Source organism: Canis lupus, chromosome 6 (assembly GCF_011100685.1).
Source record: "Canis lupus familiaris isolate Mischka breed German Shepherd chromosome 6, alternate assembly UU_Cfam_GSD_1.0, whole genome shotgun sequence".
NCBI lineage: Eukaryota > Metazoa > Chordata > Mammalia > Carnivora > Canidae > Canis > Canis lupus.
In genome coordinates, this window is record NC_049227.1 from 31,269,812 (window position 1) to 31,285,535 (window position 15,724).

Here is a 15,724-nt window from a genome sequence, read left to right on the forward strand (position 1 = left end):
TCTCTGAGGTACATACCACCCCTCAGCCTGGTCATGAATTAATTATTCCCTAACCTACCATTCTAGCCTCACCTCCCATCCTCCCTTCTGCATGTCCCTGCTCCAGCCACTTACTACTTGCAAACATGCAAACACCACCATGCTTGTCAACCTCAAGTCATGCCTTTCCTTCTGGTCTAAAAGCCTTGTTCTCAGCCGGTGCCTTCTTAGTGCAGCAGGCAGCGCGTCAGTCTCATAAAAGCCTCGTTCTCAGACTTGAATTCAAGTGACACACGTGACAGCCCTGATGCTCTTCTCAGAACACCAGAAAACGTTGATACGCAGGGCCTCCACTGTGCTAAAATGAATTCTTTTTTTTAAAGATTTTATTTATTTATTCATAGAGACACACACAAAGAGGCAGAGACACAGACAGAGAGAGAAGCAGGCTCCATGCAGGGAGCCTGAGGCAGGACTCCATTCCAGGTCTCCAGGATCACGCCCTGGGCTGAAGGCAGCGCTAAACCAGAGCCACCCGGGCTGCCCAAAATGAATTCTCTCTTGCACAAAATTCTAGAATAGATGAGAGAAAGAGAGCAGGTGCTGAAGATTCAAGAACATTTCTTCCAGGGCAGCCCGGGTGGCTTACCGGTTTAGCGCTGCCTGCAGCCCAGGGCCATCAGGGAAATACAAATCAAAACCACAATGAGATACCACCTCACACCAGTGAGAATGGGGAAAATTAACAAGGCAGGAAACCACAAATGTTGGCGAGGATGTGGAGAAAAGGGAACCCTCCTGCACTGTTGGTGGAAATGTGAACTGGTGCAGCCACTCTGGAAAACTGTGTGGAAGCTCCTCAAAGAGTTAAAAATAGACCTGCCCTACGACCCAGCAATTGCACTGCTGGGGATTTACCCCAAAGATTCAGATGCAGTGAAACGCCGGGACACCTGCACCCCGATGTTTCTAGCAGCAATGTCCACAATAGCCAAACTGTGGAAGGAGCCTCGGTGTCCATCGAAAGATGAATGGATAAAGATGTGGTTTATGTATACAATGGAATATTCCTCAGCCATTAGAAACGACAAATACCCACCATTTGCTTCAACGTGGATGGAACTGGAGGGTATTATGCTGAGTGAAGTAAGTCAGTCGGAGAAGGACAAACATTATATGTTCTCATTCATTTGGGGAATATAAATAATAGTGAAAGGGAATAGAAGGGAAGGGAGAAGAAATGGGTAGGAAATATCAGAAACGGAGACAGAACATAAAGACTCCTAACTCTGGGAAACGAACTAGGGGTGGTAGAAAGGGGAGGAGGGGGGGGTGACTGGGTAGTGAGCACTGAGGGGGGCACTTGACAGGATGAGCACTGGGTGTTACTCTGTATGTTGGCAAATTGAACACCAGTAAAAGATAAATTTATTATAAAAAAAAAAAAAAAACCCTGGAGACCCGGGATCGAGTCCCACGACCGGCTCCCTGCATGGAGCCTGCTTCTCCCCTTGCCTGTGTCTCTGCCTTTCTCTGTGTCTCTATGAATAAATAAACAAAATCTTAAAAACAAAACAAAACATTTCTTCCACACTTTGATTACAAGGTCGCTGCCGGAGTCGAGCAATGTCCTCCAGCTCTGGCTAGAGGGAAGGCGCGTTTTTTTTCGGGGAAAACAACAGACACGGAAGGCCTCCTGCTCTCGTCCTTTCATCTCTCAAAGAGGTCCACAACTGGCTGCAAAAAAAGGCCAGGACGAGCATGTCCACCAAAAAGCTCCTAAACAAACTCCTGTTTCCTGCCTGATGGTGAAGGCCGCTGGGCAGGTTTTAACGATGAGGCAGGAAGAGGACGAGGTACCTACCGACTTGAGTCAACCTCCAAGATACGTGCATTGGGGAGGAAGAGCCAACGAACAGAGCGACGGGCATACCAGAGTACTAGCTGTGTTTAAAAAAAAAAAAAAGAAAAAAAAAAGATTACGTTTAAACCCAGGCACCGAGGGCAGCCCGGGTGGCTCAGCGGTCAGCGCCGCCTGCAGCCCAGGGCGTGACCCTGGAGTCCCCGGATCGAGTCCCACGTCGGGCTCCCTGCACGGAGCCTGCTTCTCCCTCTGCCTGTGTCTCTGCCTCTCTCTCTTCTGCGTCTCTCATGAATAAATAAAATCTTACATTAAAAAAATAAAAATAAATAAGCCGAGTTATCCTTAAAGAGACAGAACGAGTATTTCCTGAACGTGCGGGGGCCGACCCCGGAAGGCTCCGGGACCCGGGTGGCAGCGGGGGGACGGGGCGCGGGCACTGTACTTCTCCGGCCGCACGCTTCCCCGCCTCCAGGCGCCCCCCCGCGTCCCCCGGGGCAGAGGGCGAGCCCGGAGTGGCCAGGCTGCTCCCGCGCCTCACGGGAGACTCTCGGACACCGGGCGCCGCACCCGATTCGGCGAAACCCCGCGGGTGGGACTTCCTGTGCTTCCGACCCCGAGTTTCCGGATGTGACGGAACAGCCCGTCCCGCCCCGCCCCTTCCGGCGGCGGACCAGGGCTCGCGCGTGCGCACGGGGAGCCAGCCCCGGGTCCTCGCGCGTGCGCACGGGGAGCCAGCCCCGGGTCCCCGCGCGCACGCTTGCACGAGGTGAGAGCGACATGGAGGGTTCAGCTCCGCCGTCACCGTCGTCCTCAACCGCAGCCTCGGCCTCCGCTCCAGAGACCCCGGCCTGCTTGGAGCAGCTGGACAAAGGGCAGGTGAGCAAGGGGGCGGCGGGGAGTGGGGCTTTGAAGCGGGGGTGGCGGTGGGCTTGGGAGGCGCGGGGTGCCGGGTGCAGGCTCCGTGCCCCCGCGGGCGCCCCCGGAGTTGCGGGGAGGGTCGCTGGGTGGCGCTGAGCTCAGCCTGCACGCGGGGAGGCGCCTGCCGCCCCCGAGCCCTGCGGCCTGGGCCGCAGGTGCATTGCAAAGTGCAGCCGGGGGTCCCGGAGTGAGACCATCCCCCCCCCCGCCCCCCGGCTCTGCTTCCCTACCAGTTGACCTGGGCAGGTCGCTTAATTTTGCAAGCCTCAGTGACCCCGGGTTTGAAAGGGGCCTCCGCTGGCTTCGGCTCCTCCCCCGGATCAGAGGAGGCGAGGCCCGTGACGCGCTGTAGCCGGGGCCTGGCACATAGTAAGTGCTCACTAAATGCTGGTCGTGGTGTGTTCGGCTTTTCCCGGCATCTCTGCCTTCATCCTCGAGGGCCCGGGAAACATGTTCCCACCTGGCCCGATGCCTTCACGTGGGAGAGGCCCTTTTCTGTGGGCGGGTGCTGAGCGCAATCTTGGGGTGGTTTCTTTTTTTTTTTTTTTTTTTTTTTATGATAGTCACAGAGAGAGAGAGAGGCAGAGACACAGGCAGAGGGAGAAGCAGGCTCCATGCACCGGGAGCCCGACGTGGGATTCGATCCCGGGTCTCCAGGATCGCGCCCTGGGCCAAAGGCAGGCGCCAAACCGCTGCGCCACCCAGGGATCCCTTGGGGTGGTTTCTGATGGAGTCTGATCCCAAGTTGTAGGATCCTGATGGAGATGCTATTCACATAGAACTTCAAGAGGAAAAAGGGCGGGAGGACGGGGCAAATGCTAAATTAAATTAGATTGAGATTTAATTTATTTGTGTGTCTCTCCACTTTGCAGATTCGAAAAGCGGTGGAAGCACTGTTGGCACACTCCAGGTCCAGGAAGAACGCGAATGGCTTGCTTTTGAATGAGAATGAGAATTTCTTTTTAATGGTGATATTATGGAAGATTCCAAGTAAAGAACTGAGGGTCAGACTGTAAGTTCTGATTTTCTGCCTTTGACCTTGTTATCTGCTTGGTCATTCTGTCTAGCGGTTAACAATCGCCCTTTTGTTTCTGGTGGAAACTTTGGAAACTCAAGATAAAAATGTGAGTTGAAATATGTAATTGTGCCTTAAAAAACAAAACAAAACAAATTCAGGCATGCTTAACTTTCCTAAACATTTCACTAGTTTTCTGGGGCTGGGTGGACAGTTCACCTTAGCAGTTCTACTGGATGCGGAACCTGGTTTTTAGAAGAAATGAGACAGCTTTTGTATTTGTATAGATTCTGTTATCTTTCCATATCATGCTGGTTCCAAGCTAAACTCCTGAGGTCCCAGACTCCTTCATGCAGATGATTAAAAACTTGGCAGTGAGCGCTTTCTGGAAAACAAACCCATGGTGATCACACATTCTTACTGCTATGGGTAGAACTCTTAGGTCAGAGATGCCTTCTCTGCAGAATTGCCAGCAAATAAAACTTGTATTATTTTGTTTTAAGGTTTATTTATTTGAGAGAGAGAGAGAGAGAGAGAGAGCATGTGCACGTGAGCATGAGCGGGATGGGCAGAGAGGGAGAGAGAAATTTAAGCAGACTCTGCCCTGAGCAGCAGAGCTTGGATGTGGGGGCTCAGTCCCACAACTGGGAGATCATGATCTGGGCCGAAACCAAGAGTCAATGCTTAACCGACTGTGCCACCCAGGTGCCCCAAAATACAAGTTATTTTTTTAGTATAAATAGGTCCCCTGTAATATTTGGGACATAAATACTAAAAGAAAACTCACAGAAAGATTAAAGTTTAACTTGTGCTGTATTTTATCTGGCACCCCTGCTTCTGTGAAGTCTTTCATTTCTTTCTTTCTTTCTTTTTTTTTTTTTTTAAGTCTTTCATTTCTTGAAGTCTCCAAAAAAGCCAGTTGTGCTGAAGAAAGTATATCAGAGAGGTGGTTTCTTTTTCTTTTTTTTTTTCCCCCATGAGTGGGGTCATGGGGCTGGTAAGGATGGTTAGAAATTGGGATCCTCAGATTCTCTATTAACTGCTGACCACAAACCTGCCCCAGCAAGTTACCTTAGTCGGTTATGTATACCTCATGCATTCTTTATTCCACACCTCTGCTCAGGCAGTTTCTCTTTTCTGGAAAGCCCTGTCACCTCTAAGATATCTTCCCAGCTACTCTATTCATGATGATTACTACCACTTCCTGGCTCCATATCACTCCCCGTCTTGTTCAGCTAGTCATGCGCCTTCGCCTCTTAGACTAAGGAAATGTTTCCTCAGGACGTGTAGGCCTAAGAAATGGGTTACACCTTTTTCTCGTTTTAAAGACTCAACTGGGGGCTCTCGGGTGACTCAGGTAAGCATCTGCCTTTGGCTTATCATGATCCCAGGCTCCTGGAATCCACCCCACATTGGGCTCCCTGCTCAGCAGAGAGCCTGCTTCTCCCTCTACCTCTGCCTGCCGCTCCCTCTGCTTTTTTTTTTTTTTTTCCTTTTTTTTTTCCCCTCTGCTTTTGTGCACTCTCTCTCAAATAAATATAAAATCTTTAAAAAAAAATTTTAAAGGCTCAACTGTAATAACATACATTTGTTGGTCCCTGTTGGTTTGCTCCATGTTTTCTGTATTATTTTGTGTACAGAGTTTTCTGCAAGGTGAAGTTCTGAACCAGAACTATCCTGATATTACAGATAGTTCTAGCACACTATAGTACACGTCGACGTATAACAACTTATAAAATAATAACCTCACGTGCGCTACTTTGCATAGTCTTTGATTATATTTTAACTCTGGTTGTATCCCACATATTAATTGATATTCTGTTTTATTTTGTTTATATGGAGGGGAGGAGCAGAGGGAGAGAGCGAGAGAGAATCTTAAGCAGACTCCACACCCAGGATGGAGCCCAATGTGGGGCTGATCTCAGAACCACGAGATCACAACCTGGACCAAAATCAAGAGTCAGATGCTTAACTGACTGAGCCACCCTAATTGATATTTTATTGATGATTTACTTGAATCTTAAATCTCTTTTCTGTACCATTGAAAATTAGATGTATTTTTAAATATTCCTGGTAGAGTATTTGCTTAAATAAAATGAAATTTGTTGAAATAACTGAATTTATTGTGTATTCCATGGACTAGAAATATACATTTTTGTCTCTTCTAATACTTTCTTCTTCTGTTCCATCTCTGTATTTTGCAGGGCCTTGCCTCATGGTATTCGATCAGATTTAACAGATATTTGTTTACTTACCAAGGATGAACCCAATTTAACTCCTGAAAACACAGAACGGTTTTACAAGAAGCTTTTGAACAAGCATGGAATTAAAACCATTTCTCAGGTCAGGCGTGGTTAATGTTTTCAGGACAATGAAAAGATCTGATTCAGTCTTTTTTATTTTTATTTTTTAAAGATTTAGCATTTTAAGGTATTTTTGTTTGTTTGTTTTGTTTTGTTTTTTTAAGATTTACTTATTTATTCATTCAGAGAGAGTGAAGAGAGAGGCAGAGACACAGGCAGAGGGAAAAGCAGGCTCCATGCAGGAAGCCCGAAGTGGGACTCGATCCCGGGTCTCCAGGATCACACCCCGGGCTGCAGGCGGCGCTAAACCACTGCGCCACCGGGGCTGCCCCTGATTCAGTCTTTTAATTGAAGTGATAAATAATAGGTTCCTGTACTACCTAGTAACCCAGTATTTCTTTCCTAGAGATTTTATTTTTATTCATCCATCCATTCCTTTTTAAAAATTTTTATTTTTAAGTAATCTCTCCACCCAACGTGGGGCTTGAACTCCATGACCCTGAGGTCAAGAGTCACGTGCTTCACCGATGGAGCCAACCAGACGCCCCCTAGGAATTTAATTTTTTACTTAATTATTTCAAATTTTGGGGGTGCATGGGTAGCTCAGTGGTTGAGCATCTGCCTTTGGCTCAGGGCATGATCCCGGAGTCCTGGGATCAAGTTCTGCATCAGGTTCTCTGCAGGGAGCCTGCTTCTCCCTCTGGCTATGTTTCTGCCTCTCTCTGTGTCTCTCATGAATAAATAAATAAAATCACTTAAAACAATTTTTCCAGTTTTCCTTGGCTTTAGTAGGGCATATTCCATCTTCTCTATGATAGATGAACTGTTAAGATTCCCTCACCTAAAAGCTAATGTGTATATCAGTAACTTTTAAGTCTTGAAGGCTTTACAGAAGCTTGCTCTGTTAGATCATAGTCTGCACTTCCAGAAAATCCCAGGTTTGCCTCTGACTTGGTGCTTCCCTGTTGTGGTTTGTAGTTGTTGGTGTCCTTTCTTTATCTGGCGTCCCAGCTCATTTGTCTCTATGTCCCCAGCGGTTAATACAGTGCTTGGCATGTGTTGGCGATCTCCACGTGTTTACTAAACTGTGGCTCTAGGACATTCTAAGATCTGGGCACAAATTATTAGCCTGAGTGTTTCTCCTTTCTGTTCAAGTTCTTAACATTTCATGTTTTTACTCTTTCTTGTGTTTTCTAGATTATCCCCCTCCGAACTCTAAAAAAGGAGTATAAAGCCTATGAAGCCAAGCTCCGCCTCTTGGGCAGTTTTGATTTCTTCCTTACTGATGCGAGAATCAGGCGGCTCTTACCGTCACACCTCGGGAGACATTTCTACCACAGAAAGAAGTAAGTTTCTTGGTGGTAACTGAATCTGAGCAGAGTGAATGTCATAGATGTGTATACATTCTGTTCCAAGTACCTGTGTGTTGTTACAGAGTTCCTGTACCTGTGAACCTTCTGGCCAAGAATTTATCCAGGGAGATTAATGAATGCATAGGTGGCACTGTCTTAAACATCTCTAAAAGTGGTTCTTGCAGGTAGGCAAAAAGTATCCATGTGTGCCTCGTTCAATCTTAGATTCATTTGATGATAATTGCATAAACTTTTTTGTATTTATTTATTTATTTATTTATTTATTTATTTATTTATGGTTTTATTTATGGTTTTATTTATTTATTCATGAGAGACACACACAGAGAGAGAGAGAGAGGGGCAGAGACACAGGAAGAGAGAGAAGCAGGCTCCACACTGGGAGCCTGACGTGGGACTTGATCCCGGGTCTCCAGGATCAGGCCCTGGGCCGAATGCAGTGCTAAACCGCTGAGCCACCTGGGCTGCCCATAAACTTTTTTTTAAAAGATACTATTTATTCATGAGAGACACAGGGAGAGAGGCAGAGACACAGGCAGAGGGAGAAGCAGGCTCCATGCAGGGAGCCTGATGTGGAACTCGATCCCGGGACTTCAGGGTAGTGGTGGTTACCCTAGCAGACAGAGAATGTGGCTAAACCTTTTTTATTAGGGCTGAGGGGCCAGTTAAGTTTGAGTGCTTGGCAGTTTAGCAGGAGGAGGGGCCTTCTAATCATATTCAGAATCATTTTGAAATGATGATTTCAAATGATTTCCCACAGGGAGCCTGCTTCTCCCTCTGCCTATGTCTCTGCCTCTCACTCTGTGTCTCTCATGAGTAAATAAATAAAATCTTTAAAAAAGAAAAAAAATAAAAATAATCTGACTGGGAAATCTGTGGTCTGGGGATGGGCAGCTGCCCGTAGGGCAGAGCTGTAGGGTACTGCCCCTCCTAAAGATACCCCAGGAGCCTCTGAGTATCCATTGGTGGCACACACCGTAAAACAGTACTGCCAAGATATCTTGACTCTGCTCACCAGGGTGGGCAGATCAGAGTATGGTGGGCCAGATAGGGTTTTCTGGGGTTGTCTTATCTGCAGGTGGTGGTCCCTTAACTGGCTATAATGAAGCAGCTAAGAAGAATTGGTTGTCAGACCTGGGCCCTGGCTCTGGTTATAGGCAGACACCAAAGTAGTGGCTCATGGGAAGTGATTAACTAGCAGGTCATAGGCCTGAGGTCTTGGGATGGATGAGCAGCTGGTGGGGGGAGGCAGCAGCGGTCTCCTCTTTTCCTTAGGGAGTGTTGTGGACAGTGAACAAACAGCACAAACACCCAGACCATTCTTTGCTCTCCTTTCATACCCCCTCCTCCTGCAGCCCCTCATTCATTCTCTTTCTCTCTCTCCTCATGCCCTTCCCCCTCTCCCCTCTCTCCTTCCCTCCTTGTTATCTTTCCATCTGGGAACTCAAGGGTGTGCTTGCAGGTGGCAGTGAGCACACAGTGGGCAGAGTCTTGTCTGTGGCTGGAGGGAGGTGAGAGCACCAGCTCTGCCTCCTCATGCTGTGACGGCCAGCAGACCATGAGCCTGCCTTCCACCTGGAAAGGTGGGGACTGGCAGGAACAGGGTACACAGTGGCTGAGCGATAGAGGATCTTCCCACTTGGCGTCTACCTGCACCCTGTTTCAGGTGAAGTGATGGTCTTGCCCTTGGCCAGAGGACGCTATTACAGGAGGGATGAGAACTGTTTATCTTAGGGGATGACAGCTGGGCCATGGTAGGGGACCATAATGATGCAAGCATCCCTTCTAGGGGGTCTTTCCTTCCAGAACAGTCCCTCCTCAGGAAAGTTCAAGGGCTGACTCTGACTTGTGTTTTCTAGAATGAAGGTAGAACTTCCTCCAGCCCTGCCCACAAACCCATAGGCCTCACTTCGTTAAGCACAGCTCTTCCATCACCGCTTAACAGTATGACATGATTTCAGGAGCAAGGCATTTCTAGAATATGAAAGATAATCTCCCTTTAAAATACATTGAAACTAAGCAAAATATTCAATCAGAGAAAGACAATTGTATGCTCTCATTCAATGTGGAAGGTCATAGGAGATGGGAGGAAAAATAAAACAAGATGAAATCTGAGAGAGATAAACCGTAAGAGACTTTTTTATTTAAGATTTTATTTATTTTATTTTATTTTATTATTTTATTTTATTTTTTTAAAGATTGTTTTTATTTATTCATGAGAGACACACAGAGAGGGAGACAGAGACACAGGTAGAGGGATGCGGGACTCAATCCCAGGACCCCAGGATCACAACCTGAGCCAAAGGCAGATGCTCAACAGCTGAGCCACCCAGGCGTCCCCCATAAGAGACTGTTAATCATAGTAAACAAACAGTCACTGGAGGGGAGGTGGATGGGGGATGGGGTAACTGGGTGATGGGCATTAAGGAGGGCACTAATGTAATGAGCACTGGGTGTTATATACAACTGATGGATCACTGAATTCTACCTCTGAAACTAATACTACACTATGTAAATTAGTTGAATTTCAGTATTAAAAAATACCAGTTCTGTAAAATAACTGCAAAAACAAAAATAGTGAAACCCTGAAGATTTTAATGTTTCTGCCTTAAATTTTTTTTAAGGGTCATGTTTTCACGTTTCTCACATGAATGTGCTTTACTTTGAAAAACAAATCATTTTTTAAAATCACTTGTCTAATAGTGTATTAAATTTCAGTACCATCCGCGTTGGCCACACTGGAATGGAGGTTGAACACATCGTTGATAACATCATCGCTGTTGCGAAGAGGCTTTCACAAAAGTTGCCAGAGGTGCGGTCTTACAGATGCGCCCATTGATTGTTCGTTTAAAAGAAGCAGGAGGGGATCCCTGGGTGGCGCAGCGGTTTGGCTCCTGCCTTTGGCCCAGGGTGCGATCCTGGAGACCCGGGATCGAATCCCACGTCGGGCTCCCGGTGCATGGAGCCTGCTTCTCCCTCTGCCTGTGTCTCTGCCTCTCTCTCTCTCTGTGACTATCATAAATAAATAAAAATTAAAAATAAATAAATAAATAAATAAATAAATAAATAAATAAATAAATAAATAAATAAATAAAAGAAGCAGGACATGGACTGATGATACGGTTTTTGTCTATTGCAGAAGTGGGAGAGTGTGAAACTCTTGTATGTGAAGACAGAGAGGTCAGCTTCCCTGCCCATCTTTTCCTCATTTGTCAGCTGTCAGGATGAAGCCAAGGGAATATGCACTCGTATTCAGAGGAAAAAGGTGAGTAGAATTTTTAAATACCAGGTAGACTTAATCACAGATATAAACATGGCCCATGAAGAGGAGCAGATTCCATTCCTGCCTGACCTTCACTGGTTTTCCAGTGGTTGGGCTCTTGTGTGCATTGTTCCCACTTTTCATGTGAGACCCTTTAGTAGTGGTGTGAATAAAGTATATTGAGGTAGACGGATCTTGTGTTTATTGATAAGTCAGTGATAAGGGCTGAGTAGGCTCAGCAGGAGCCTGTGTAGTGGCAAGAGGAGCTAAAAGAAAACCTAAATCTAGTTTATTAAGAACTTTTTTATGGGGGATCCCTGGGTGGCTCAGCGGTTTAGCATCTGCCTTTGGCCCAAGGCGCGATCCTCCGAGGCCCAGGATCGGGCTCCCGGCATGGAGCCTGCTTCTCCCTCTGCCTCTGTCTCTGTTCCCCTCTCTCTCTCTCTCTCTCTCTCTCTCTTTCTCTCTCTATGTCTATGATGATAAATAAAATCTTAAAAAAAAAAAAAAAGAAAAACTTTTTTATGGACAGAATTTAAGATTGTATTAGGCTAGCAGGTAACCTTTCAGTTTGGGTTTGCAGGTTTTTAGCACTATTTGTACTGTTGCCCCTCTGCCCCCCAAAAAAGCCAGAACAAGAGAAAATTCAGATTTTTTTTCTATGTGTTAGACCAGTCACCTCTCTTAGTTTGCTAGCACTTTTCTTTAGCCATGTTTGTGTGTGTGTGTGTGTTTAATTTTATTTATTTATTCACAAGAGACAGAGAGAGAGGCAGAGACATAGGCAGAGAGAGAAGCAGGCTCCCCACAAGAAGCCTGGACCTCTGGATCATGCCCTGAGCAGAAGGCAGGCGGCTCATCTTCTGAGCCACCCAGACGTCTGTTCTTTAGCCATGTTGTTAATCGTGTTCAGTGGGTTTTTAATTTGGGTTGGTTAGTTATTTCTTCTAAAGGTCACTTTTTTTTTTTAAGATTTTATTTATTTATTCATGAGAGACAGAGAAAGAGAGAGGCAGAGACACAGGCAGAGGGAGAAGCAGGCTCCATGCAGGGAGCCGGATGCAGGACTTGATCCCGGGTCTCCAGGATCACACCCTGGGCTGAAGGCAGCGCTAAACCGCTGAGCCACCCAGGCTGCCCGTTTTGTTCTTTTTCAGATTGACTTTACTTCTTTTACTTTCTTTTTACCTACCTGTAAATAGCCCTCCAGTTCACCTTCATTCCTGGAACATGTTAAACATTATTATTTGTTGTCTGATCCGTCGAGAAGTACCAGTGTTGGTGTCACAGCTGGTCTGTGCATCTGCTGGTTCCTTGTGGGCTCAGTTGTCTTTGTGTTGTGGTCATCACATTTGGGAAATTTTTGTAGAAATAATTTGAGGTGGAGGATGAAGATCTTAATCTAGAGGATTTCCATTTCCATCTCTTGGGTACCTTGGGGTCCAGGGCTCCCTGAAAGCACATTTAAAGCTTGAGATTCCCTGAACGTTTCAGAGCAAACCATGCTGAGAGTCTGCACAGCTCCGCCTCCTGTTCATCTTTACCCTGAGAGTATCTCACTAGCCTCCCAGCTTATCATGGGGAGTTCCTCTTAGAATCCCTGCCTGGTGTAGACACTGGGGTTTGATTTTTCTCCATCCGCTTGGACTCCCTGTTAAAAATTAGAGATCAGCAAATACTCTTGGCAAAATTTGCTTCTGGGCTCACTTACCCATTGGGTTTTTGTTTTAAAAATGTCTTGCAGGTAGTTGGTTCCCTGATGACTTCAAGAAAAAAAAATTTTTTTTAAATATATTTTAACCCTAATTTTTTATTTATTTTCATTGGGAAGATGATCCAAAAAAAAAACAGATTGCTGTTCTCAGAAGCAAGGAATCTGAGTTTTTTGCCAATTGTCAGCAGATTCATTTGAGGACTTTGTGAAAGTGTTGGAATTGCTGGTTAAAATGGAATTGGACACGATTATGGATGTTACCTAACGTGACTATGTAGTTAGGATAATGGACCTCTAGCTGTGTAAAGTTGCTGTTTTAACTTCTCAGCCACAACCCTGAAGTAGGGGGAAAAAAATCAGTTGTGAGTTTTTTTGAAACAATTTTATTGAGATAAATCACATCAGAATATTCTACATTTAGGATAATTCCTTAGTCCCCCATAAACAAGATCAGCTTTTACAGAAGCTCTGATTGCATACTTCAGTTACCCGGGTTCTGAGTCCCAACGTGTAATTCACAGAGCACGCATCTTGCACTATGAGCCAAAACCAAAGTGGACTTGATGTGCAAATGCTGATAACAGGGTTTGTTTGCTCAGAGTTGGTACAGATTGAGGCACTTTCCAGGAGCTTACAGTTCATAAGAACTGGAAGTGCTAAATCTGTGCCATTTATTTGCCAACAAGCGTATCCCTTACTAAAATTATGCTGGGGTCTTGTGTGGGTTTGTTTGTTTGTTTATTTATTTTGTAGGAAGCAAAGAAAAAACAGAAACAAAAAGAGAATCGTGAAAAACAAAAAGAGAAGAGAAAAAACAAAAGGCTTGAGAAACAGGGTAAAAAGGCTGCATCGGCCCCAAAGGAAGAGGATGCGGACCCCAAAATTAGTGATGCTGTTGCGAAGGACCCTGCCCCACAGAAGGAGAAGATGCAAGCTCGTGAGAAGAAAGAGGCCGGTAAAGGAAAAACCCAGCAGAAGGTGCAAGACGAGTCCGAAGACGAGATCCCACTCCTCGTACCAATAGGGACTCCAGCAAAAGAAAACATAGAGGTATTTTTTATTGATATTCATTATAATTCTAGGAAACACTGCCCATGGCTTTAAAATGCAGGTCGGGAGAAATTTGGGCAGTGGTTCCGTTTCTAATGGTGCGTCCTGCCCTGCCCCGTAGTTAGGAAACAGGATCCGGGGAATGACATACAGAAGTTTTATTATCGTTCACTGTAGAGGCACAGATGAGGACACATCATGTACCCTTGGCAATAGTTTTTATATGTAATTCAAAATAATGTTCAGTAAGGAAGTCTTCATAGTGTCCTTGGAGATGCTAATGAAGTTATTGGGGAAAGGGCATAATGTTTGGCTTTTGTTTATTTATTTTAAAGATTGGTTTATTTGAGAGAGAGAGAGAGAAAGCATGAGTGGGGGGCAGGGGCAGACTCCCCACTGAGCAGGGAGCCCAATGTGGGGCTCCATCCCAAATTACAGATTTAAGGTCTGTTTGACATAGACCCCAGGACCATGACATGAGCCAAAGGCAGATGCTCAACTGCAGTGAGCCACCCAGGCGCCTCAACATTTGGCTTTTAAATGTATGCACACTTGTGGGGGGAAGGTAGTGAATAATAGGTAGTTAATACTGTGTGCTATAGTTATTAGAGAATTTTGTTTCTTTTACATTTCTTATGTTTTCCAAATTTCCCATAATAATCCTGTTGTTTTACATTTACTAAAAAAGCGAAGTTTTGCTTTGCTGGTTGTTGTCGTCTCTCTAACGTCCTCCCATATTGGACGTGCCCATCGCTGGAGTCCTGTCCAGCAGCAGTCACCTGAGGTCCTGGCAAGTGCAGGCCTCCTGTTGTGCAACACACTTGCCTAAGAGACTCCCAGTCTGCCTTTGGGAAGCAGGGTTTCCCGACAGGCCACCCAGGTGGTTTTGACACACACAGGCTGGGAACCTTCTGTCCTAACCCACAGGCAAGGCGTTTATTACTGAAGGTGGAGAAGAGTCAGGTTTGGGGCACAGGCTCCCTGTGATGCCCCCACTGGGCACTTCAGGGGTCCCTACCAAGGGCAAAGGTGGTTCTCTTTTGACTGGACCTGATGGAGATCACCAGGGTCCTTGCTATAGTTTTTAATGGAAAACAGGTGCCCTTCAAAATGCCTGTGAGGCAAAAGGCAAAGCCACCTCCATCTCATTGTATTGAGGTATACCTTTTAGGGGTGACATGAAAAAGATACTAGCTCTTGGAGTTACAATATCAGGATTTGTTTTCCCTTGGACTTACTCTGCTTTTTCTTAGGTGCAAAACCACGCTGCAGGAAAGAAGTCTCAAAAAAAGAGTCCTGGTCCCAACAGACCCCGTGGAAAAAAGAGAAAGGCCTGTCCAGGTTTGGAGACCCCGAAGGCTGCAGAGGCCAAGACTCCAGGTAACGGCCCAGAGAAGAAGCCAAGAATCAAAGAAGAGGCAGAGAAAGAAAGAAACTCTTCACTGGGGAAAAAAGACCCAAGACAGAAGACCAAAAAGCCAGGAGCCAGGTTCTTTACTACTGCTAATAAATCTGCAAAAAAAGCTCCCCACACCCCCAAACAGTGGCCCAAAAAGCGCAAAGTACCCCAGTCAACCTAACAATCAAGAGACTCAAGCAGAAGGAAACCTCCGAACTCCCCAAAGAGCTTTTTGAAAATGCCGGAGTCCCAAGCCCCCACTCCTTGCAGCCTTCTCCGGGCGTGAGGTCAAGACTTAAATATTTTTTAGAACCTTTGCAGGTAATTCTGACGTATGTTCGTGCGCAAGAGAACCAGTAGTTGTGAAATAAATCCGTTTTTTAAGTTGCCCTTCTGTGTATTTGCTAATATGACAGGGAAAATACAGCGCTTGTCTCTGCTTCTCTGTGGCTGTCCATTTACTTACTAGAGCCTGCCGTTTACTGCCGAGCGATGCGGGCCTTCCCGACACTGTTGCTTTGACTTGAATCCCTAACATGTGGTCCTTACCCCGTCTGCTTTCCACCTTCTGTTCACTGAGGCTCCGTTACCCTGGTTTGTGCAAACCCTCCCAGTGCTTTTCCTCAGGCCTAGAGTGGGCTCACTGTGGAACTTACGAGAAACCCTTGCTGGGTTTTGGAAAGGACCCTTGAGATCAAAATAATTGGTTTTGGTGGTCGTCGGCCAAGTCTGTGGGTCACTGAGTTAGCGTGCATTCAGTGAGGTTAGTCAACAGGGAGCCATGGGTAGAGGCACCGGGTTGAATCCAGACCCCTCAGCCTGCGTGGATTTACTCCCATGTACACTGGGA

General features: G+C 46.1%; 1 protein-coding gene across 1 annotated transcript; it reads left to right on the plus strand.

Moving 5' to 3' along the window:
* The first annotated feature begins 2,529 nt into the window (after positions 1-2,529).
* RSL1D1 (ribosomal L1 domain containing 1) lies at positions 2,530-15,313 on the plus strand. The gene is made up of 9 exons (XM_038540339.1): positions 2,530-2,719; positions 3,634-3,773; positions 5,981-6,119; positions 7,277-7,425; positions 7,515-7,616; positions 10,168-10,261; positions 10,589-10,714; positions 13,179-13,475; positions 14,729-15,313. The coding sequence occupies exons 1-9, from the start codon at positions 2,621-2,623 to the stop codon at positions 15,053-15,055; spliced, it is 1,473 nt and encodes a 490-aa protein (XP_038396267.1). The 5' UTR covers positions 2,530-2,620; the 3' UTR covers positions 15,056-15,313.
* The last annotated feature ends 411 nt before the right edge of the window (positions 15,314-15,724 follow it).

Coding starts and splice junctions, on each gene's coding strand:
- RSL1D1 (XM_038540339.1), top strand. CDS start 2,621: ATGGAGGGTTCAGCTCCGCCGTCACCGTCGTCCTCAACCGCAGCCTCG. Junction 2,720..3,633: donor AGCAGCTGGACAAAGGGCAG/GTGAGCAAGGGG, acceptor TCCACTTTGCAG/ATTCGAAAAGCGGTGGAAGC. Junction 10,715..13,178: donor CTCGTATTCAGAGGAAAAAG/GTGAGTAGAATT, acceptor TTTATTTTGTAG/GAAGCAAAGAAAAAACAGAA.